Source organism: Salmo salar, chromosome 13, assembly GCF_965601325.2.
Source record: "Salmo salar chromosome 13, fSalSal1, whole genome shotgun sequence".
Taxonomy (NCBI): domain Eukaryota; kingdom Metazoa; phylum Chordata; class Actinopteri; order Salmoniformes; family Salmonidae; genus Salmo; species Salmo salar.
Genome location: NC_138303.1, coordinates 14371304 through 14395000, shown reverse-complemented (window position 1 = coordinate 14395000; position 23697 = coordinate 14371304). Strand labels below are relative to the sequence as shown.

The 23697-nt window shown below is 43.4% G+C and overlaps 1 protein-coding gene across 1 annotated transcript in view; it reads right to left on the bottom strand.

Annotated features, from left to right (window-relative positions):
• LOC106566459 (laminin subunit beta-2) overlaps positions 1-16374 on the bottom strand; it is a 66756-nt gene extending 50382 nt beyond the window's left edge. The window contains exons 1-2 of the mRNA XM_014134514.3: positions 16219-16374; positions 15910-15989 (exon numbers count right to left, since the gene is read on the bottom strand). Coding sequence (XP_013989989.3) covers positions 15910-15940 — 31 coding nt within the window. The 5' untranslated portion in view covers positions 15941-15989; positions 16219-16374. The remainder of the gene's footprint in view (positions 1-15909; positions 15990-16218) is intronic.
• Positions 16375-23697: the final 7323 nt, after the last annotated feature.

The following is a 23697-nucleotide window of genomic DNA, read 5'->3' as shown; positions in this document are numbered from 1 at the left end:
TAGGCAGCAGTGTGAGTTAAATGGTTGATGGTTGACTAGGCAGCAGTGTGAGTTAAATGGTTGATTAGGCAGCAGAGTGAGTTAAATGGTTGACTAGGCAGCAGTGTGAGTTAAATGGTTGATGGTTGACTAGGCAGCAGTGTGAGTTAAATGGTTGACTAGGCAGCAGTGTGAGTTAAATGGTTGACTAGGCAGCAGTGTGAGTTAAATGGTTGACGGTTGACTAGGCAGCAGTGTGAGTTAAATGGTTGACTAGGCAGCAGTGTGAGTTAAATGGTTGACGGTTGACTAGGCAGCAGTGTGAGTTAAATGGTTGACTAGGCAGCAGTGTGAGTTAAATGGTTGACGGTTGACTAGGCAGCAGTGTGAGTTAAATGGTTGACTAGGCAGCAGAGTGAGTTAAATGGTTGACTAGGGAGGAGTGTGAGTTAAATGGTTGACGGTTGACTAGGCAGCAGTGTGAGTTAAATGGTTGATGGTTGACTAGGCAGCAGTGTGAGTTAAATGGTTGACTAGGCAGCAGTGTGAGTTAAATGGTTGACGGTTGACTAGGCAGCAGTGTGAGTTAAATGGTTGACTAGGCAGCAGTGTGAGTTAAATGGTTGACTAGGCAGCAGTGTGGGTTAAATGGTTGACTAGGCAGCAGAGTGAGTTAAATGGTTGACTAGGCAGCAGTGTGAGTTAAATGGTTGACTAGGCAGCAGTGTGAGTTAAATGGTTGACTAGGCAGCAGTGTGAGTTAAATGGTTGACTAGGCAGCAGTGTGAGTTAAATGGTTGATGGTTGACTAGGCAGCAGTGTGAGTTAAATGGTTGACTAGGCAGCAGTGTGAGTTAAATGGTTGACTAGGCAGCAGTGTGAGTTAAATGGTTGACTAGGCAGCAGTGTGAGTTAAATGGTTGACTAGGCAGCAGTGTGAGTTAAATGGTTGATTAGGCAGCAGTGTGAGTTAAATGGTTGACTAGGCAGCAGTGTGAGTTAAATGGTTGACTAGGCAGCATAGTGAGTTAAATGGTTGATGGTTGACTAGGCAGCAGAGTGAGTTAAATGGTTGACTAGGCAGCAGTGTGAGTTAAATGGTTGATTAGGCAGCAGTGTGAGTTAAATGGTTGACTAGGCAGCAGTGTGAGTTAAATGGTTGATGGTTGACTAGGCAGCAGTGTGTGTTAAATGGTTGACTAGGCAGCAGAGTGAGTTAAATGGTTGACTAGGCAGCAGTGTGAGTTAAATGGTTGATGGTTGACTAGGCAGCAGTGTGAGTTAAATGGTTGACTAGGCAGCAGTGTGAGTTAAATGGTTGACTAGGCAGCAGTGTGAGTTAAATGGTTGATGGTTGACTAGGCAGCAGTGTGAGTTAAATGGTTGACTAGGCAGCAGTGTGAGTTAAATGGTTGATGGTTGACCAGGCAGCAGTGTGAGTTAAATGGTTGACTAGGCAGCAGTGTGAGTTAAATGGTTGACTAGGCAGCAGTGTGAGTTAAATGGTTGACTAGGCAGCAGTGTGAGTTAAATGGTTGATGGTTGACTAGGCAGCAGTGTGAGTTAAATGGTTGACTAGGCAGCAGTGTGAGTTAAATGGTTGATGGTTGACTAGGCAGCAGTGTGAGTTAAATGGTTGACTAGGCAGCAGTGTGAGTTAAATGGTTGATGGTTGACTAGGCAGCAGTGTGAGTTAAATGGTTGATGGTTGACTAGGCAGCAGTGTGAGTTAAATGGTTGACTAGGCAGCAGTGTGAGTTAAATGGTTGATGGTTGACTAGGCAGCAGTGTGAGTTAAATGGTTGATTAGGCAGCAGAGTGAGTTAAATGGTTGACTAGGCAGCAGTGTGAGTTAAATGGTTGATGGTTGACTAGGCAGCAGTGTGAGTTAAATGGTTGACTAGGCAGCAGTGTGAGTTAAATGGTTGACTAGGCAGCAGTGTGAGTTAAATGGTTGACGGTTGACTAGGCAGCAGTGTGAGTTAAATGGTTGACTAGGCAGCAGTGTGAGTTAAATGGTTGACGGTTGACTAGGCAGCAGTGTGAGTTAAATGGTTGACTAGGCAGCAGTGTGAGTTAAATGGTTGACGGTTGACTAGGCAGCAGTGTGAGTTAAATGGTTGACTAGGCAGCAGAGTGAGTTAAATGGTTGACTAGGGAGGAGTGTGAGTTAAATGGTTGACGGTTGACTAGGCAGCAGTGTGAGTTAAATGGTTGACTAGGCAGCAGTGTGAGTTAAATGGTTGACTAGGCAGCAGTGTGAGTTAAATGGTTGATGGTTGACTAGGCAGCAGTGTGAGTTAAATGGTTGACTAGGCAGCAGTGTGAGTTAAATGGTTGATGGTTGACCAGGCAGCAGTGTGAGTTAAATGGTTGACTAGGCAGCAGTGTGAGTTAAATGGTTGACTAGGCAGCAGTGTGAGTTAAATGGTTGACTAGGCAGCAGTGTGAGTTAAATGGTTGACTAGGCAGCAGTGTGAGTTAAATGGTTGATGGTTGACTAGGCAGCAGTGTGAGTTAAATGGTTGACTAGGCAGCAGTGTGAGTTAAATGGTTGATGGTTGACTAGGCAGCAGTGTGAGTTAAATGGTTGATTAGGCAGCAGAGTGAGTTAAATGGTTGACTAGGCAGCAGTGTGAGTTAAATGGTTGATGGTTGACTAGGCAGCAGTGTGAGTTAAATGGTTGACTAGGCAGCAGTGTGAGTTAAATGGTTGACTAGGCAGCAGTGTGAGTTAAATGGTTGACGGTTGACTAGGCAGCAGTGTGAGTTAAATGGTTGACTAGGCAGCAGTGTGAGTTAAATGGTTGACGGTTGACTAGGCAGCAGTGTGAGTTAAATGGTTGACTAGGCAGCAGTGTGAGTTAAATGGTTGACGGTTGACTAGGCAGCAGTGTGAGTTAAATGGTTGACTAGGCAGCAGAGTGAGTTAAATGGTTGACTAGGGAGGAGTGTGAGTTAAATGGTTGACGGTTGACTAGGCAGCAGTGTGAGTTAAATGGTTGACTAGGCAGCAGTGTGAGTTAAATGGTTGACTAGGCAGCAGTGTGAGTTAAATGGTTGATGGTTGACTAGGCAGCAGTGTGTGTTAAATGGTTGACTAGGCAGCAGAGTGAGTTAAATGGTTGACTAGGCAGCAGTGTGAGTTAAATGGTTGACTAGGCAGCAGTGTGTGTTAAATGGTTGATGGTTGACTAGGCAGCAGTGTGAGTTAAATGGTTGACTAGGCAGCAGTGTGAGTTAAATGGTTGATGGTTGACTAGGCAGCAGTGTGAGTTAAATGGTTGATTAGGCAGCAGAGTGAGTTAAATGGTTGACTAGGCAGCAGTGTGAGTTAAATGGTTGATGGTTGACTAGGCAGCAGTGTGAGTGAAATGGTTGACTAGGCAGCAGTGTGAGTTAAATGGTTGATGGTTGACTAGGCAGCAGTGTGAGTTAAATGGTTGATTAGGCAGCAGAGTGAGTTAAATGGTTGACTAGGCAGCAGTGTGAGTTAAATGGTTGATGGTTGACTAGGCAGCAGTGTGAGTGAAATGGTTGACTAGGCAGCAGTGTGAGTTAAATGGTTGACTAGGCAGCAGTGTGAGTTAAATGGTTGACTAGGCAGCAGTGTGAGTTAAATGGTTGACTAGGCAGCAGTGTGAGTTAAATGGTTGACTAGGCAGCAGTGTGAGTTAAATGGTTGACTAGGCAGCAGTGTGAGTTAAATGGTTGACTAGGCAGCAGTGTGAGTTAAATGGTTGACTAGGCAGCAGTGTGAGTTAAATGGTTGACGGTTGACTAGGCAGCAGTGTTGGTTTCTCATCTCAGCAGCTCTCTGCCATTTTCTCCTCCTACCCATACATGGACAGGCAGGGCCAGGGAGGAATGCAGGCCAGGCTGACAGCTGAGAAGGAGGCGTATCTCAGAGCTAAGAAAGTACTGCTATATTCTAGCCCCAGACTACTTTTTATTTATTTACTGAACCTTTATTTAACTAGGCAAGTCATTTATTATTTACAATGACGGCCTACACCTGCCAAACCCGGACGATGCTGGGCCAATTGTGTGCCGCCCTATAGGACTCCCAATCACTGCCGGTTGTGATACATCCTGAAATCGAACCAGGGTGTCTGTAGTGACGCCTCTAGCACTGAGATGCAGTGCCTTAGACCGCTGCGCTACTTGGGAGCCCACTACTAGGAGATAGTGCTGTTGTATAGCCTACCCACAGACCAGTCGAGGTTGAGATACAAGCCCTGTTTTTGAGCTATTAGCCTAGCCTAGTATTAGCCACAGACCAGACGTCCTTCTGTTGAGCTAGCCTAGCCACAGATTAGGAGAGGTTGAGATACAAGACCTGTCATTGAGCTATTAGCCTAGCTTAGCATTAGCCACAGACCAGAAGTACAAGTCCTACTGTTGAGCTAGGTGCTATCAAGTAGAAACATCTGCCACTTACACGATTGAATGAGAAATTTGGCAGAATTAAAGAGATCAAATCCATAAAAATGTAATGTGCTCTGAACATCATTATAATTCTCAGTCAACAGGACATTTCAGTGATTGTTTCCTCTCATCTGCTTTGGACTATACTGAACTGCACATGTACTCTGCACTGCTAATGTGGTATATTATGTGTATAATAATAGTTATTTCCACCTCTTCCGAAAACAAGTGTAATTAGTTTAGACTGAACAGCTCCCAGCACTCTCTCTGGTCTGCAGTCGGCCTTGCCCAGGCTAATCTGCCTGTAATGGCCTGGACCAGATGGGCTTTTCTCACCTCATCTCTCTCTCTCTCTCTCTCTCTCTCTCTGTACAGTAATCGTCTTCTACGCTAAACCCCATTGCCTGTCCTGGCACTCTCTGGAGAGACGGCTGTGCCTGTCAGCTGGTGAGGGAGTGTAAAGAATAAAAACCTCCAGTCGTTGTCTCCACGGTGAGAGCAGCAGGGACCTGATCTCTTTGACATGTCACTGGGTTGTGTTTGGAGACAGACAGGGGGCGGATGGCGATGTGACATCAAGAAGAAACATTCCAATCTGACTGGGTGACAAAGACGAAAAGGAATCTGCTGTCAGCACCTTCCTGGGTGTAAACACTGGAACCAATCACCAAGACAAACACAATCACATACAGTACACGCATACACAGACAGACAGTCATAAAATATGAAAGGGAGAATGCACCCCTCCAAAGAGACAGCTATGGAGGTGATGCTACAGTACATCTAGAACACTTGTTTTTAGATAGTTGATGGCAGCATTTGGAGCTCTTGGCACAGCTTGCGTGGGAAGTGAGTAAACGAATTAGAGTAACGCTGCAGACAGACAAACGTCCCTGCTTGGCATGCTGTTCCTGACCTGAATGTGGGTGTGGCTTTGAGAAAGCACAGGGAAGTATAGAACTGGCACAGAGCAAACTAGGCTCCACAGAGCAAACTAGCCTCCACAGAGCAAACTAGCCTCCACAGGGCAACAGAAAGTCAAACTAGCCTCCGCAGGGGAGGAGAAAGTCAAACTAGCCTCCACAGAGCAAACTAGCCTCCACAGGGCAGGAGAAAGTCAAACTAGCCTCCACAGAGCAAACTAGCCTCCACAGAGCAAACTAGGCTCCACAGAGCAAACTAGGCTCCACAGAGGAAACTAGGCTCCACAGAGCAAACTAGCCTACACAGAGGAAACTAGGCTCCACAGAGCAAACTAGCCTCCACAGAGGAAACTAGCCTACACAGGGCAGCAGAAAGTCAAACTAGCCTCCACAGGGGAGGAGAAAGTCAAACTAGCCTCCACAGGGGAGGAGAAACTCAAACTAGCCTCCACAGGGGAGGAGAAAGTCAAACTAGCCTCCACAGGGCAGGAGAAAGTCAAACTAGCCTCCACAGGGGAGGAGAAAGTCAAACTAGCCTCCACAGGGGAGGAGAAAGTCAAACTAGCCTCCACAGTGCAGGAGAAAGTCAAACTAGCCTCCACAGAGCAAACTAGACTCCACAGGGGAGGAGAAAGTCAAACTAGCCTCCACAGGGCAGGAGAAGTCAAACTAGCCTCCACAGAGCAAACTAGACTCCACAGGGGAGGAGAAAGTCAAACTAGCCTCCACAGAGCAAACTAGACTCCACAGGGGAGGAGAGAGTCAAACTAGCCTCCACAGGGCAGGAGAAAGTCAAACTAGCCTCCACAGGGCAGCAGAAAGTCAAACTAGCCTCCACAGGGCAGGAGAAAGTCAAACTAGCCTCCACAGGGCAGCAGAAAGTCAAACTAGCCTCCACAGGGCAGGAGAAAGTCAAACTAGCCTCCACAGGGCAGCAGAAAGTCAATAGCCTTTGATTTTAATCCCTCCCACTAATTAGTTTATATTCACTCCTCCCTCCCCTCTCTCTCTCTGGTCTCTCTCTCCTTCCTCCCCTCTCTCTCTCTTTTTCTCCTCCCTCCCCTCTCTCTATGGTCTCTCTCTCCTCCCTCCCCTCTCTCTATGGTCTCTCTCTCCTCCCTCCCCTCTCTCTATGGTCTCTCTCTCCTCCCTCCCCTCTCTCTATGGTCTCTCTCTGTCCTCCCTCCACTCTCTATCTGGGCTCTCTCTCTTATCCCTCGCCTTTCTCTCTGGTCTTTGTCTCTCCTCCATCGCCTCTCTCTCTGGTCTCTCTCTCTCCTCCCTCCCCTCTCTCTCTGGTCTCTTCTAATGAGCCATCCACTCCCACATCCAGAGTAAAGCGCCTCTCTCCTCCTTCCTCTCCTCCCTTCCAGCATGGAATCCTGGGAATCTCCATGTAGATGGTGATTCCCCCGGGGGGGGGGGGGGGCAGATTGTCCAAGTAGGGATGTAAAGCAGAACTCCTGAGTGACCCTTGTTACCGTAGTGCTGCGCTGAGAGAGCCCTGCCTAGTTACTTACCCAGTTGTTAAGAGTAACGGGGCCTGCCACAGAGAAGCATCTGCTCCTGCTGGGTGTAAATCACCCTGGCTCTTCCACTCCGGTCTCCAGAGTCCTGTTACAGCCCCGGACCCTTGCCATACCTCCTATGCTCTTTGGTACTCCCAAGTCCCAGACCTGCTCAGTCACCAGCCCCTGGCCATGCTATTATTCAGTGTAAGTCTACGTGAGCAGTCAGACACACATGTGCAGCAGATGTTGGCTGCAGCCAGCCAGTCAAGTGGCTGTGAGTTTGATTTACTGACTAGTGCTCTCCGTTTGCCCTTTCACTAGCTGCAGTGACGGATGGAGAATCACTCAAATTCTCCACTGGAGCCAGACATTAGCAAGAAAAAAGTATCACTTTTATTTAACCTGTTGGGGCTAGGGGGCAGTATTTGCACGGCCGGATAAAAAACGTACCCGATTTAATCTGGTTACTACTCCTGCCCAGAAACTAGAATATGCATATAATTAGTAGATTTGGATAGAAAACACTCTAAAGTTTCTAAAATTGTTTGAATGGTGTCTGTGAGTATAACAGAGCTCATATGGCAGGCCAAAACCTGAGAAGATTCCATGCAGGACGTGCCCTGTCTGACAATTTGTTGTCCTTCTAGGTTATCTCTATCAAAAATACAGCATCTCTGCTGTAACGTGACATTTTCTAAGGCTTCCATTGGCTCTCAGACGGCGCCAGAAAGTGGAATGAAAGCTCTGCAGTCTCTGGACTAAGTACAGCAGCTCTGTTTCTTACTGGCCTGCCTGGGGACAGTGACACTGTTCATGTGAATTCTCCATTTTGTTCTTTCAGTCTTTGAACGAATACAACGTCGCCCGGTTGGAATATTATCACTATTTTATGAGAAAAATCGCATAAAAATGTATTTGAAACAGCGTTTGACATGCTTCGAAGTACGGAAGTATGGAATATTTTGAAATTTTTTGTCACGAAATGCACCCGCGCGTCACCCTTCGGATAGTTACCTGAACGCATGAACAAAACTGAGATATTTCAATATAACTATGGATTATTTAGAACCAAAACAACATTTGTTGTTGAAGTAGAAGTCCTGGGAGTGCATTCTGACGAAGAACAGCAAAGGTAATCCAATTTTTCTTATTGTAAATCTGAGTTTGGTGAGGGCCAAACTTGGTGGGTGTCAAATTAGCTATCTACTCAGAATATTGCAAAATGTGGTTTCCCCCGAAAAGCTATTTTAAAATCTGACACCGCGATTGCATAACGGAGTTCTGTATCTATAATTCTTAAAATAATTGTTATGTATTTTGTCAACGTTTATCGTGAGTAATTTAGTAAATTCACCGGAAGTTTGCGGTGGGTATGCTAGTTCTGAACATCACATGCTAATGTAAAAAGCTGTTTTTTGATATAAATATGAACTTGATTGAACAAAACATGCATGTATTGTATAACATAATGTCCTAGGAGTGTCATCTGATGAAGATCATCAAAGGTTAGTGCTGCATTTAGCTGTGGTTTTGGTTTTTGTGACATATATGCATGCTTTGAAAATGGCTGTGTGATTGTTTTTGGCAGGGTACTCTCCTGACATAATCTAATGTTTTGCTTTCGCTGTAAAGCCTTTTTGAAATCGGACAGTGTGGTTAGATTAACGAGAGTCTTGTCTTTAAAATGGTGTAAAATAGTCATATGTTTGAGAAATTGAAGTTATAGTATTTATGAGGTATTTGTATTTGAGGACAAAGGCTATTTTAAGGTTACAATTAGGGTTGAAATTAGGTTAGGGTTACGGGTTAAGGCTAGGGTAAGATTTAGGGTTAGGGGTTGGGAAAATATGATTTTAAATGGAAATACGTGTGTGTGTGTGTGTGTGTGTGTGTGTGTGTGTGTGTGTGTGTGTGTGTGTGTGTGTGTGTGTGTGTGTGTGTGTGTGTGTGTGCGTGTGTGTGTACTGTGTATGACTGAGCCTGAACATGCCTCCGTTCATATGTGTGATGGTAGGAAGTCATTTTTCTTTCCATTTCAGTTGAACCAAGACCAGCAGCTGACCCTTCCTGTCCCTTGGGACACAGAGAGATGACCTGGGTAAGCCAGACACTTCCTGTCATTTCTCTCCAGGTATCACTAGAGATGAGTAATGAAACAAGGAAGAGGTAAGAAATCTCACTTACAGATGGCTGCAACATACCTTAAACCCCTAAGGAAGACATACACCTTCTGGCCACATGTTCACAATTTCACACAACCTACATCCACATAAAGAGTTTATTTCCAAAACGCTACATCCACCAATTTTTCACATTTGTGTTTTTTCATCAGAAATGATTGCTTATGGGTACCTTCATGTGTTTGTAAAGTATTACCGTTGCCAGATGTTTTATTTAAATGTTTTAGATGTGTATGAAAATGTGTTTTTTGCTAAACGCTATATCTATTGTTTAGCTGGAATGGAATGTTCGCACTCTCTATATTTTACAGTTTTTTGTGGTTGTCTCACCTAGCTATTTTAAAGGGATACTTTGGGATTTTGGCAATGAGATCCTTTATCTACTTCCCCAGAGTCAATTTAGGATACCATTTGTATGTCTCTGTTGTCTAGTATGAAGGAAGTTAGAGGTAGTTTCGCAAGGGCAATGACTGGAAGTCTTAGCAATTGTGCTAGCGTTAGTTAGCAACATCCTTCAAACTGCACGCACTAGTCCCATTTTCACAGTATACCTGGAGATATAATTGCTTCGTCACCTCACTTTGTTACCTATACTTGATCTATTCTAAATCATTTATAAACATTGAATATAAATGACTGAAGACATGAGAAGTAAATTAGAAAGTCTGTTGGTTATGTTGCTTGTCTAAAGTACTATTTGCCAGTCTAAAGCAGTACTATTTGCCAGTTTAATGCAGTACTATTTGCCAGTTTAAAGCAGTACTATTTGCCAGTTTAAAGCAGTACTATTTGTTAGTCTAAATCTGTACTATTTGTCAGTTTAAATCTGTACTATTTGTCAGTCTAAATCTGTACTATTTGTCAGTTTAAATCTGTACTATTTGTCAGTCTAAATCTGTACTATTTGTCAGTCTAAATCTGTACTATTTGTCAGTCTAAATCTGTACTATTTGTCAGTCTAAATCTGTACTATTTGTCAGTCTAAACCTGTACTATTTGTCAGTCTAAAGCAGTACTATTTGTCAGTCTAAAGCAGTACTTATTTGTCAGTCTAAAGCAGTACTATTTGTCAGTTTAAAGCAGTACTATTTGTCAGTTTAATGCAGTACTATTTGCCAGTCTAAAGCAGTACTATTTGTCAGTTTAAATCTGTACTATTTGTTAGTTTAAAGCGGTACTATTTGCCAGTCTGAATCTGTACTATTTGTCAGTTTAAAGCAGTACTATTTGCCAGTCTGAATCTGTACTATTTGCCAGTCTAAGCAGTACTATTTGCCACTCTGAAGCAGTACTGTTTGCCAGTCTGAAGCAGCACTTACAAATGTTTGTGTGAGAGTTCTCTTGTAGCATGTGGAGGGGCGTGGCCACCAAGCGCACAGGTGACCATTGTCTGCTCATTAAGGGACATTCCGTTACTAATTGGGGTACTAATCGGGGGGGAAAGAGTTTCTGCTCTAGTCCAGCTCTTTTAAAGGTATTCTATATATGTCTGTATCGTACAGGTTATAGTATCTACACTGTTATTGTATTGTTGTTTACTTTGCTAAGTGTTTATTGGCTTAGTTTGACAAAGTGTTTTCTATTAATACAAGTGTTTCCTGTCACCTGGTCTCTGCCAGGGTATATACTGTATACTCAGGTGTAGAGCTTTATGGGAGTGGAAGATGGCCGTCCGGCTCTGCATGGTGGGTTAGTTAGGGTTGTTCTGAGCCCTAAGGGGCTCGCCAGACTGATCTTCAGTCTTTATAGTCATTTGACTAGTTTAAAAAAAAAAAGTGCATTATTTACTTTCAGTTTATTATTTATTTTCAGCCTGGTCCAGCATTTTGTTGGATGATTTCTATATTTTGTAAATACCTGCATTGGCTCCAAGAGCCTTAAAATAAAAACCCTGCGCTGGGTCTTCTGCTTCCTGCCTCACCAACACCAGCCAGACAGCTCCAACCATCCAGGACAAGTACAGGGTTCTATCAATTGAATTGTCTGCATTTTTATGTATATATATTTTTTCCCCAACCCTACCATCTCTACCCTGATTGGAGTAAACTAACGGACAACAATACTTCTACTGCTTGTTACAGCTATTTTTGCTCACATGTACAGTGCATCTAGTTACATAATTAGACATATATTCCTACTTTTCGCAATAGCTGGATTTTACTCTTTCTGTAAGTGCTGAATTTTCACCCACAGTGGCCAATCCACTATTCATTGTGATCTTACCTCTGATGTTCACAGATTAACACATCTTTCCAAGTATAATGACATTTTACTATTTTATTTTGCAACACATCACTCCATTTTACTGTGATGTCTTACAAAGGTCCTGAACCTTCCTATTTGTAAAATGTCTAGTGATATTGCCCTAAAAATAAATACTTTAGCCAAGAGTATAATGATATATCCCATTGACTGATGGTGGTTTTTCAGATCCCCTAACAACACAGTTTGCAGGTCAATCTGAAACCGGACATTATGACGTAACAACCATTCCTGGACTCCAAAAGCGAGCCACCGATGGACAATACCAGAAAATATGTTCTATAGATTCTGTTTCCTAGTGGCAGTCTGCACAGGGCTGACTGTTATATACCCCATATATTGAGAATTATTTTTGTTGCAAGTATTTTATATAATAGCTTAAATTGAAATGAACGGATTGATGTGTCAATTGTTTATATTTCAGTTCAAAGACCCGATGCCAAGGTAGTGGGACATCAAACTTTAATTTTATAAGCCATTGCTGTCAAACCATTTTACTTTAAGTAAAACTGATATATTTTTAGATTTATACTAATCATTTTAAGCCATAAGGATTTTCAATGGGTGGCAGATAGACTAATTAGTCTATTCTTCCAATTTTATGGCAGAGCCGTTTTTTTATAATTTTGTATTGAGAATACACCTCCATACACTGTTACATGCTTGTGTGACACAATTTTACCGTCCTTGTTTACAATGTCCTTCATAAATATTACGGGAATTACATCACAACTCTGGTTTCCTGAGAGAGAAAAAAAATCGGTATTCCAAAAATGAATTGGAGACAAACCCCTGTTCCAGCTGGGCCAAACGGACAGTTATCTAACGAGTGATCTAACCTTTTATTTAACCCACCACCCCATCATAAATACAGAGGGTCCATGTGCTAACCTGTAGAGTATCTCGGGCTCTTTGTCTACATGTCAAGGTGCAATCGTAATAACATAATAAGAGCACCTCCAACTTCAAGAATCAGGCTAGGCTACATACACTATATATACAAAAGTATGTGGACTCCCCTTCAAATGAGTGAATTCGGCAATTTCAGTCACGCCCGTTGATGACAGGTGTATAAAATCGAGCACACAGCCATGCAATCTCCATAGACAAACATTGGCTGTAGAATGGCCTTACTGAAGAGCTCAGTGACTTTCAACGTGACACTGTCATAAGATGCCACCTTTCTAACAAGTCAGTTTGTCAAATTTCTGCCCTGCTAAAGCTGCCCCGGTCAACTGTAAGTGCTGTTATTGTGAAGTGGAAACGTCTAGGAGCAGCTGCGAAGTGGTAGGCCACACAAGCTCACAGAACGGGCCCGCCGGGTGCTGAAGCGTATAAAAACCGTCTGTCCTCGGTTGCAACACTCCCTACCGAGTTCCAAACTGACTCTGGGAGCAATGTCAGCACAAGAACTGTTTGTAATTTCAGATTGCATATCTTGTTCACATGCATTGTTTCTGAAGTGCTTACTACACACACACACACAGTGAAGTAAGGTTGGCTTCAGGAGAATTTACATATTGACTTCAAGTTCCATATAAGGGCATATTGTGACGTTTCTATGTAGCACGGTTTTTCCCCACGAGGGCGCACATGCTCAGTTGTTACCCATCTCCACTGCTGTGGTAGTCGGCTACATGGGATAATGACATGAAATAAACCGCAACTGTTAAAGGTGGAAACGTACACATTTCCTGACTCATAACCAATAGTACTTTGACAAAAATAGCAAATTCGGCCCGTATGCTTTCAATAAAACAATGAATTTGTCCACAATTCGCAGATTTCTGAATCATGAATTCACTGGCAACGGGAGCAGAGTGACGCCTGCATCCAGCAATGTTACGAGTTACATGATCCGTTTTTTGCAGCTCTTTCAGTAGGGCACTACAGGGAGAGAGAGGGGCAGAGTGTAAATTCCAGTGAAAATAGTTTCAATGTATGGAATCACTTTGGAGTTTCTGGATTTTGGATGAACTTCTCCTTTAAGATGAATACACTTCCTGTAAGTAACTCTTGATGAGAACATCTGGTAAATGACAAAAGCACTGACCTGTCTTTATGACCACATGAAACAGCTAGTTAGGGTTTAAAGGTGAGTGTTTTTTTTACTAGGCAACCATCTGTCCCTTGATATTATAACTGAGGCAGTGGAGTCTGGAGACTGTGCAGGGAGAAGGAGGGCAGGGGAGGGTCTCAGTGAAACAATAGTGGACTGACCATCCCCCTCAGGCTCCATAATGAACGTCATGTCCACTCTTAAATGCAGGTGTATTTAAGACGTATGACAGAGCCTATCATCATACAATAGAGCTTGGTTGTAGATGCATACAGCAGTGAGATGAAGAGGCAGAAGCTGGGCAGGCCTGGAGGGGCCACACAGTCCAGGCTTTCTCCTCCCCCCCTGGGCCTTGTCTGTTACATTTCTTAAGAGTGGGAGTAGACCAGAAAGCAGCCCATCTTTCCAAGAAGACAGGTAGACAGTAGAGGAACAGCTAATTGGAACACTGTGGGAGGGGGTTCAACTGTGGTTAAAGCTTGAGGAGAATGTATGATCTCATATGGTTTTAACATGTAAGACCACAGCAAGACAGGGCTATGGCCATCAATCAGCGGAGACAAAAAGGCTGAGATAGAAAAAATTATATATTGTAACCTTCATTCATACACCCACTGTTTCAAGTGACAACTGGTAGGAAACAATCCCAACTTTTACCTGACGCATTGTGTTTTCACTCTAAACTTCAAGTGCACTTACTTTGTTATACACAACCTCAACTTGACCCTGACAACCATTCACTATCGATGAAGTACAAGCCCCGAAACACAGTTCACAATAGGTACTGTGTTATCCTAAGATATATGACCTTATCAAGTACACTGGGGTCAGGTTAAACATGATACCAACAGTGACAGTCACCCTCTTGATCTTAGAGAGAACATCTCCTCCTCCTCATCACCCCCCCCCCCCCCCCACCTCATTGCCCTCCTCCTCATCGTCCTCCCCCTCATCATCCTCCTCATCTTCCTCATCCTCCTTTTTTCGCAGAGAAAAGTCCCTGCCCACCACCCTTCTTCTCTCTCATAACCCCCCCCCCCCCCCCCCTCTCTCTCTCCCCCTCTCCTCCTGGTTTCTGCGGTTGGCTTTAACTGGCCCATTGTTCTTGAATCCACGAGATCCGGAGTCTCGCCCACAGAGGGGCTCCCAACACTGGGCACCAGCCTGTACCTGTCCTTCACCTGCACACAAAACCCACCCCGGTGCTCCAGGAGACTAGGAGAAACTATGTAACAGAGGCTTTAGTTCTATAAGGAATGCTTCTGTCCTCTTTCATGTAAGCCTGAACACTCGTCACCAACCTACATTCTTTCAAAGGGAGATTTATTCACAAAAGAACAGTTTGTTCAGCCTTTTCTTCTCTCCTTTCACTCCACAGTAAAGAAGGTCCCTGTTCACGGTCTTTCTTAACACAGCTGCTGTTCCCCGTCTACTAATCGCTACAATGGGGGTTCACGTGCAGAATCACCTGCAAGGCTTTTCAGAATGACTGGGTGGAGACCACTGTGACACAAATGACCCAATGAAGACCAGTTACATTTGGAGTGTGAGACAGGAGCCTCAGCTGTCAACGATCTATTGAAAATAGAGACACCCCCCCTCCCCCCGTACTGCTCTTTAAAATCCCCAGCCCTCTCATCCTCTAACATCTTCTGAGGAGGAGGAGGAGGAGGAGGAGGAGGAGGAGGAGAGGAGCAAAGTGAAAGGGAGAGGAGAGAGAGAAGAGCTGAGCTTTGTCCATCTGATCAGCCAGTCCCTTTCACCCACACACGAAAAGTAATTAACCTAGTCTGGCCCAATGATGTGTGGAGATGGAAATGACCCCTGACCTCCAGAGGTCACACACAGAGGCGTCAGGGTTCTGAAGAGATCACTCTGTATCTCTATAATGACAGACTGCTGGGTAGACTACACTCACAAGTAGAACCCTCTAACAAAGCCCAGTCCTCAGCCTCGGATTAAATACCCCCCCCCCCCCAACCCACACACCCTGTGATGCTGTAACAACAACATCGTTGGTGGGGTGGACTGGCTCCATTTGCGGATTCAGCTGGGCTGTTTTAGGAGAACCATAAACAACAAACAGAGTTGATGGTTAGCCTCCCCAAAGCACAAAGTCCCACCCCGACACCTCTCCAACACCACCCAGGAAGACAGGGGAATTTAGCACCAAGGACAGTGGCCCAACTGTGAACTGAGAAGTGACCCCTGAGGAGGGGAATGGGGATCCCCCCCAAAAAACACGGCATCTTGTCTCAGAGCTGGAGACAGTAAACACAAGCCTCTGCCTCCCTCTGTCCTGTCCTTCAGCCATGTAGGCTATAGGAGATCTGTACAGGTTTCTGTCCATTTGTTTTCATTCTGGATGCTTCAGGTACCCACATTTTGCTGTGATTTTAACCTTTAAATTCTACATCGCAAGTTCACAACACATATATTCAACAGTATAAATGACAGAACCACTGAGCAGTTTACAACTCATACCGTTTTCCTTGCATCATTAGGCCGTTGGTTGGCATAGGAAAATGTTAATTGCCTTCAAAGCGCTCAGCGCAAACGCTACTTACCGCAGATGAAAATGACCAGTGTCACGTGCATGGCTTTATGGTCATCAGTCAATCAATCCCCTTTGAAGTGTAGATTCAGACTGAAAATGTTACATAGACATAGTCTGGTATGAATCATTTTACACGTCAACGCAATCAATGAAGATCCGACAGAACGTTTTGATTCCACACGTATTTCAAAAGAAAAACACTATGATAAACTAATACGGCATTAGAATGTATAGGTTCCAGGTTGGAAGGTTTACTGTAATATAACAACGTTATTCAACTGTAATAAATTATTTCAGAGAGATTAAAAATAAAACTTACACCCTTTATATCAGTAGGTTTGATCCCCGTATTTTAAATCAACTCGAATGCTGCGAGTCCCCCTGTTAAATTGAATGCGAGGTTGAGCAGAGTTAGCAGTGTGATCTGAAGTCTGGCGACCACTCTCCAAAGTTCTGTCCTGAGTCTCGTTTGATGGAAACTCCGCAGCGGATCTTCTTTCGTAGGAATGGACTCGCACTTCTGGCTACTCGAGTTCTGATCACGTCTGACTGGGGGGTTGCATATGTTTATTGTAGTGTAATAACGCCGAAACAAAAATCCACTTATAAAACGGTTTAACCCTTGTGGGGTGTTCATGTTTTTGTTTTTTACCCAATGTTCGCGGGTATGATGGACGTACAACATTATTGGGTTTTTAAAACAATACAGCCATAACAATTGACGTAAAATATGTCATACTTAATACTTAGCTAATATTTGGTTAATATATGCCATTTACCTCTGCTAGATCACATTTATCAATAAAAGCGCTATTCATTATTTTAATTAAAATGTGATTTTTGTCAGTAAAAATCAATTATAATCAATACATGCGTGGAATAAATCATGTTTATCTTGAACAAATATAAATGAAACAAGGTTTTCATCACTATTGATGTTTATTGCTTTGAACTGAACAAATTGGAAGAACAAACTTTACATACAGTATTTTATGGAAATGATAAATGAGCCCCATTGAACACAAATTAAGGCCGTTCTACACACCACATGAGGGACAGAGTTTTACTGTGTGTGTGTTGCAAATGAATTTCTTTCACTTGATGCATGTGTACTGTGTCTTCCTGTCCTTCTTGGGTCCACACACATCGCAACGTTTCTTCTTGTTGCTACCGGCTGCAGTCCAGAATGATGAAAACACTTAGTTCAGAAATTTGACTAACATCTCACTCACTCACTCACTCACTCACTCACTCACTCACTCACTCACTCACTCACTCACTCACTCACTCACTCACTCACTCACTCACTCACTCACTCACTCACTCACTCACTCACTCACTCACTCACTCACTCACTCACTCACTCACTCACTCACTCACTCACTCACTCACTCACTCACTCACATATATAGTTACAGCAGGCCGAGGTAGGAGAGTCACACACACACAGACAACAACATCACTCACACTTACTATTGGAGTTGTTGGTTCTGTGGGTCGGGCGGATGGGGCACCAGCATCCTCCTCCTGAATCCTCCTCACGATGGCTGCAGAAGCTGGGGTCCTTGGGATATGTTGCCTCCTCTGGATTTGAGGTCTTACCAATGCCTTGCCCAGCTCCTCGAGAAAGAGCTGTCTCCTCTGGAGCTTCCCTCTGTTCCAATCTGGATTCAACGCCATCCAGATGACAAACGCGTTGTACGCTGAGATGTCCAAGATGTTGAAGAATATCACAGGTGGCCAGCATAGGTCTCTTCTTTTGCAGCTGTAGCCAGTCACCATCTTGTCTAAATTGTCCACCCCTCCTTTTTTGGCATTATAATCCATTATGATTTAGATTTTTGCTGTTCCTGGCCACAGATTCTCCCATCCCTATGCAGCGTTCTCATGAGTAGCACATTTTTGCCTTTCTTTGGCACGTAGGACACTAGGGATGTGTCGGCCGTGAACACAAACTTAGAGAAATTGATAGGCCTGTTCCGTGTATTCAACAGCTAACATCGTCAGCTTCCTCTTGAGGAGCTCCTGTCCCAGCTTGTGCGAAGTAAAAATGTTATCGCATGTGATGTTGTGGCCATGAAGTCCCTTTGTCACGTCCAGGACAACCCACATCCCTTGGTTCTTCTCAGAGCCTCCTCTATCTGGCTTCTCCGTATACACTTGCAAGTTCCAGACATATGATGAAGCGGCATCACAGGCAGCCCAGATCTTCATTCCATATTTTGTGGGTTTAGACGGTATGTACTGCCTAAAGGGGCAGCGGCCCCTAAACGGCATAAGCTGCTCATCAACAGTAACGTTGGGCCCAGCGTTGTAAAACATGGGAGGCGGTCCACCTACTTGTCCCACACTGACCAGACTGCAGCTAGCTTGTCTCTCTGCCGCCGAGCTGGTCTGGTGTCTCGGTTATCGAAGCGGATAATCCTGGAAATAATGTAGAAGTTTTCCAGAGACATTGTTGCACGAAAAAGTTCTGCCAATTTTTGCATCCCACAGGGATTCTGTATATTCCCCAATGGATCTGAAAAAAAAAACAGCAAGGACAAGAACCCCCAAAAATGCATGTAAATGAATTTGGCCCACCACCTACCATCTCTCTTCAAAAACACGCCTTTCCTCCAAATTAGTGCAGTCCAGAATGATTTTGTGGATGGTGTCTGGGATGAACAGTTCAAAAGAAGACTTTATGTCCTGCATCCGCGTCGGCCCTGGTTGCATCCTTATCACAGTGGCAGCCATGTGGGGTGGCTCATTCCTTGGGCAAGAAGATTATCCAATTTCACAATTTTTTGACACTCCTATTTCTCCTCCTGCAGGCTGCTGATGAGCTAGTTGCTGACGGGCTGATCCTTGGGCTGGCTGAGGGTCAATCTCATCCTCTTCCTCAAACTCACAGTCAGACTCCAAATTGACAGAGACATGATCCTCATATTCGGAAAAGTCTTCATCTTCCAAAGTGGAAGACTTATTTCTAAGGGCCTCTGAGCAGAGATTGTTTTTGCCATACTGATTAATTGTGGTAAGGAGCCAAACATGCAAAGCTATTTATTTGTTGTGTTCCTCCCCCACTGTGTACCTGGCTGGGGTAGATTGTGGGAAAATATATTTTTTTTTTTTTACAATGTATTGAAATAATGTATCAAAAGAATGTACTGTAATAACATTGTGCAGGTTCCCGCAATACATTGTGTAGTTTCACACACTACAAAGGGTAAAGAGTGTGAAAAAAGTGGGAGACAAGCAGACAGGCAGGGAGACAAACAGGTTATTGGTGCTACTGTATATTGAAACAGCAGGACCAGGGAGGAGGAAGACAGCGTGAAGGCACACAGCAAACCTTTTTGTTAAATGTTTCATTGTTTCACCTACACACACACTCAGGTTGATTTTTATTTCATTTTTGTTAACATTGAAAATGGGTCCCACAGACCCAAACACCACACAATGGTTTAACATTCATTATGGTTATATATACAGTACCAGTCAAAAGTTTGGACACACATACTCAGTCAAGGGTTTTTCTTTATTTGTACTATTTTCTACATTGTAGAATAATAGTGAAGAAGTCAAACTCTGAAATAACACATATGGAATCATGTAGTAAACCAAAAAGTGTATATTTTATATTTGAGATTCTTCAAAGTAGCCACCCTTTGCCTTGATGACAGCTTTGTACATTCTTGGCATTCTCTCAACCAGCTTCACCTGGAATGCTTTTCCAGCAGTCTTGAAGGAGTTCCCACATATGCTGAGCACTTGTTGGCTGCTTTTCTTTCACTCTGCTGTCCAACTCATCCCAAACCATCTCAATTGGGTTGAGGTCAGGTGATTGTGGAGGCCAGGTCATCTGATGCAGCAGTCCATCACTCTCCTTCTTGGTCAAATAGCCCTTACACACCCTGAAGGTGTGTTGGGTCATTGTCCTGTTGAAAAACAAATGATAGTCCCACTAAGCACAAACCACATGGGATAGCGTATCGCTGCGGAATGCTGTGGTAGCCATGTTGGTTAAGTGTGCCTTGAATTCTAAATATATCACCGACAGTGTCACCACCAACGCACCATCACACCTCCACCTCCATGCTTCATGGTGGGAACTACACATCCGTTCACCTACTCTGCGTCTCACAAAGACAAGGCAGTTGAAACCAAAAATCTCAAATTTGGACTCATCAGAGCAAAGGACAGATTTCCACCAGTCTAATGTCCATTGCTGGTGTTTCTTGGCCCAAGCAAGTCTCTTCTTATTGGTGTCCTCTAGTAGTGGTTTCTTTGCAGCTATTCGACCATGAAGGCTTGATTCACCCAGTCTCCTCTGAACAGTTGATGTTGAGATGTTCCTGTTATTTGAACTTTGAATATTTATTTGGGCTGCAAGCTGAGGTGCAGTTAACTCTAATGAACTTATCCTCTGCAGCAGAGGTAACTCTGGGTCTTCCTTTCCTATGTTGGTCCTCATGAGAGCCAGTTTCATCATAGAGCTTGATTGTTTTTATGAGTGCTCTTGAAGAAACTTTCAAAGTTATTGAAATGTTCCGTATTGACTGACTACAAATCTACCATTCCAGTGTTTTACTTTCTATATTGTATTTACTTTGCCACCATGGCTTTTTTTTGCCTTTACCTCCCTTATCTCACCTCATTTGCTCACATTGCATATAGACTTATTTTTCTAATGTATTATTGACTGTATGTTTGTTTTACTCCATGTGCAACTCTGTGTTGTTGTATGTGTCGAACTGCTTTGCTTTATCTTGGCCAGGTCGCAATTGTAAATGAGAACTTGTTCTCAACTTGCCTACCTGGTTAAATAAAGGTGAAAAATAAAAATAAAAATCAATAAAACATTTTGCGTGATCGTGCCTTAGGCATGCTGGAAGGAGGCATGAGGACTGCAGATGTGGCCAGGACAATAAATTGCAATGTCCATACAGTGAGACGCCTAAGACTGCGCTACAGGGAGACAGGATGGACAGCTGATCGTCCTCGCAGTGGCAGACCACGTGTAACAACACCTGCACAGGATCGGTACATCCGAACATCACACCTTTGGGACAGGTACAGGCTGGCAACAACAACTGCCGAGTTACACTAGGAACGACCAATCCCTCCATCAGTGCTCTGACTGTCCACAATAGGCTGAGAGAGGCTGGACTGAGGGCTTGTAGGCCTGTTGTAAGGCTGGTCCTCACCAGACATCACCGGCAACAACGTTGCCTATGGGCACAAACCCACCGTCGCTGGACCAGACAGGACTGGCAAAAAGTGCTCTTCACTGACGAGTCGCAGTTTTGTCTTACCAGGGGTGGTGGTCGGATTCGCGTTTATCGTCGGAATGAGCGTTACACCGAGGCCTGTACTCTGCAGCGGGATCGATTTGGAGGTGGAGGGTCCGTCATGGTCTGGGGCGGTGTGTCACAGCATCATCGGACTGAGCTTATTGTCATTGCAGGCAATCTCAACGCTGTGCGTTACAAGGAAGACATTCTCTTTCCCCATGTGGTACCCTTCCTGCAGGCTCATCCTGACATGACCCTCAAGCATGATAATGGCACCAGCCATACTGCTCGTTCTGTGTGGGATTTCCTGCAAGACCGGAATGTCAGTGTTCTGCCATGGCCAGCGAAGAGCCCGGATATCAATCCCATTGAGCACGTCTGGGACCTGTTGGATCGGAGGGTGAGGGCTAGGGCCATTCCCCCCAGAAATGTCCGTGAACTTGCAGATGCCTTGGTGGAAGAGTGGGGTAACATCTCACAGCAAGAATTGGCAAATCTGGTACAGTTCATGAGGAGGAGATGCACTGTAGTACTTAATGCAGCTGGTGGCCACACCAGATACTAACTGTTACTTTTGATTTTGACCCCCCCTTTGTTCAGGGACACATTATTCCATTTCTGTTAGTCACATGTCTGTGGAACTTGTTCAGTTTATGTCTCAGTTGTTGAATCTTGTTTTATTCATACAAATATTTACACATGTTAAGTTTGCTGAAAATAAAAGCAGTTTACAGTGAGAGGACGTTTCTTTTTTTAATGAGTTTATTTAATAGTTTTTAGGTCTTCACTATTATTCTACAATGTAGAAAATAATACAAAATAAAGAAAAACCCTGGAATGAGTACAGTAGGTGTGTTCAAACTTTTGACTGGTACTGTATGTACATATAAAACTAGAATGGTTCTTTCTAGCAGCTGAGCTGGTTTTATGACTTTTAATCAACACACACATTGCTAATACAGGTACCAAAGCATAGATTTGTGACTTTGATCATATCAAAACAGTGGGCTGAAGATACAGATAATAATTTGGGCATGACTGATACACATACATGACCACAGACACATTTGTTTGTGATTGCCGAGCGAGAACCCTTGAAGAAGTTGGGTGAAAGTTAATTATTGACAGTGACAGTGTAAACTCCACCACATGTTTTCAGGAAGACCCTCATGTCTGTCGGAGAATAGATGCTCGTGTTGGTAACAGGAATGCGCGCTCTGGAGAGAGCGGATCGGGCTCCGTTTTACTGCTTCAGTGAACAATCCGTGCTTCGCACCCGTACACACCACCTATCTACCATCACCAAACCATACTCCTTCCCAACAACAGGTGGTTAGAATAATTCCCATTCAGTAGGAAGGCATATATAAAAGTTAATTATTTTGAACATGTTACCATTTTACATGTTACAGATCTCCAAGTAGGCTGTAGAGTGTTCATAACGGTTACACAATATGGTGTACATAATAATGCTATTGCCTCCTGAAAGACCCTCCTGATATATTGTTAACTCTAGATTAAGACCCTCTTGATATATTGTTAACTCTAGATTAAGACCCTCCTGATATATTGTTAACTCTAGATTAAGACCCTCTTGATATATTGTTAACTCTAGATTAAGACCCTCTTGATATATTGTTAACTCTAGATTAAGACCCTCCTGATATATTGTTAACTCTAGATTAAGACCCTCTTGATATATTGTTAACTCTAGATTAAGACCCTCCTGATATATTGTTAACTCTAGATTAAGACCCTCTTGATATATTGTTAACTCTAGATTAAGACCCTCTTGATATATTGTTAACTCTAGATTAAGACCCTCCTGATATATTGTTAACTCTAGATTAAGACCCTCCTGATATATTGTTAACTCTAGATTAAGACCCTCCTGATATATTGTTAACTCTAGATTAAGACCCTCTTGATATATTGTTAACTCTAGATTAAGACCCTCTTGATATATTGTTAACTCTAGATTAAGACCCTCTTGATATATTGTTAACTCTAGATTAAGACCCTCCTGATATATTGTTAACTCTAGATTAAGACCCTCTTGATATATTGTTAACTCTAGATTAAGACCCTCTTGATATATTGTTAACTCTAGATTAAGACCCTCTTGATATATTGTTAACTCTAGATTAAGACCCTCCTGATATATTGTTAACTCTAGATTAAGACCCTCTTGATATATTGTTAACTCTAGATTAAGACCCTCCTGATATATTGTTAACTCTAGATTAAGACCCTCTTGATATATTGTTAACTCTAGATTAAGACCCTCTTGATATATTGTTAACTCTAGATTAAGACCCTCCTGATATATTGTTAACTCTAGATTAAGACCCTCTTGATATATTGTTAACTCTAGATTAAGACCCTCTTGATATATTGTTAACTCTAGATTAAGACCCTCTTGATATATTGTTAACTCTAGATTAAGACCCTCTTGATATATTGTTAACTCTAGATTAAGACCCTCCTGATATATTGTTAACTCTAGATTAAGACCCTCC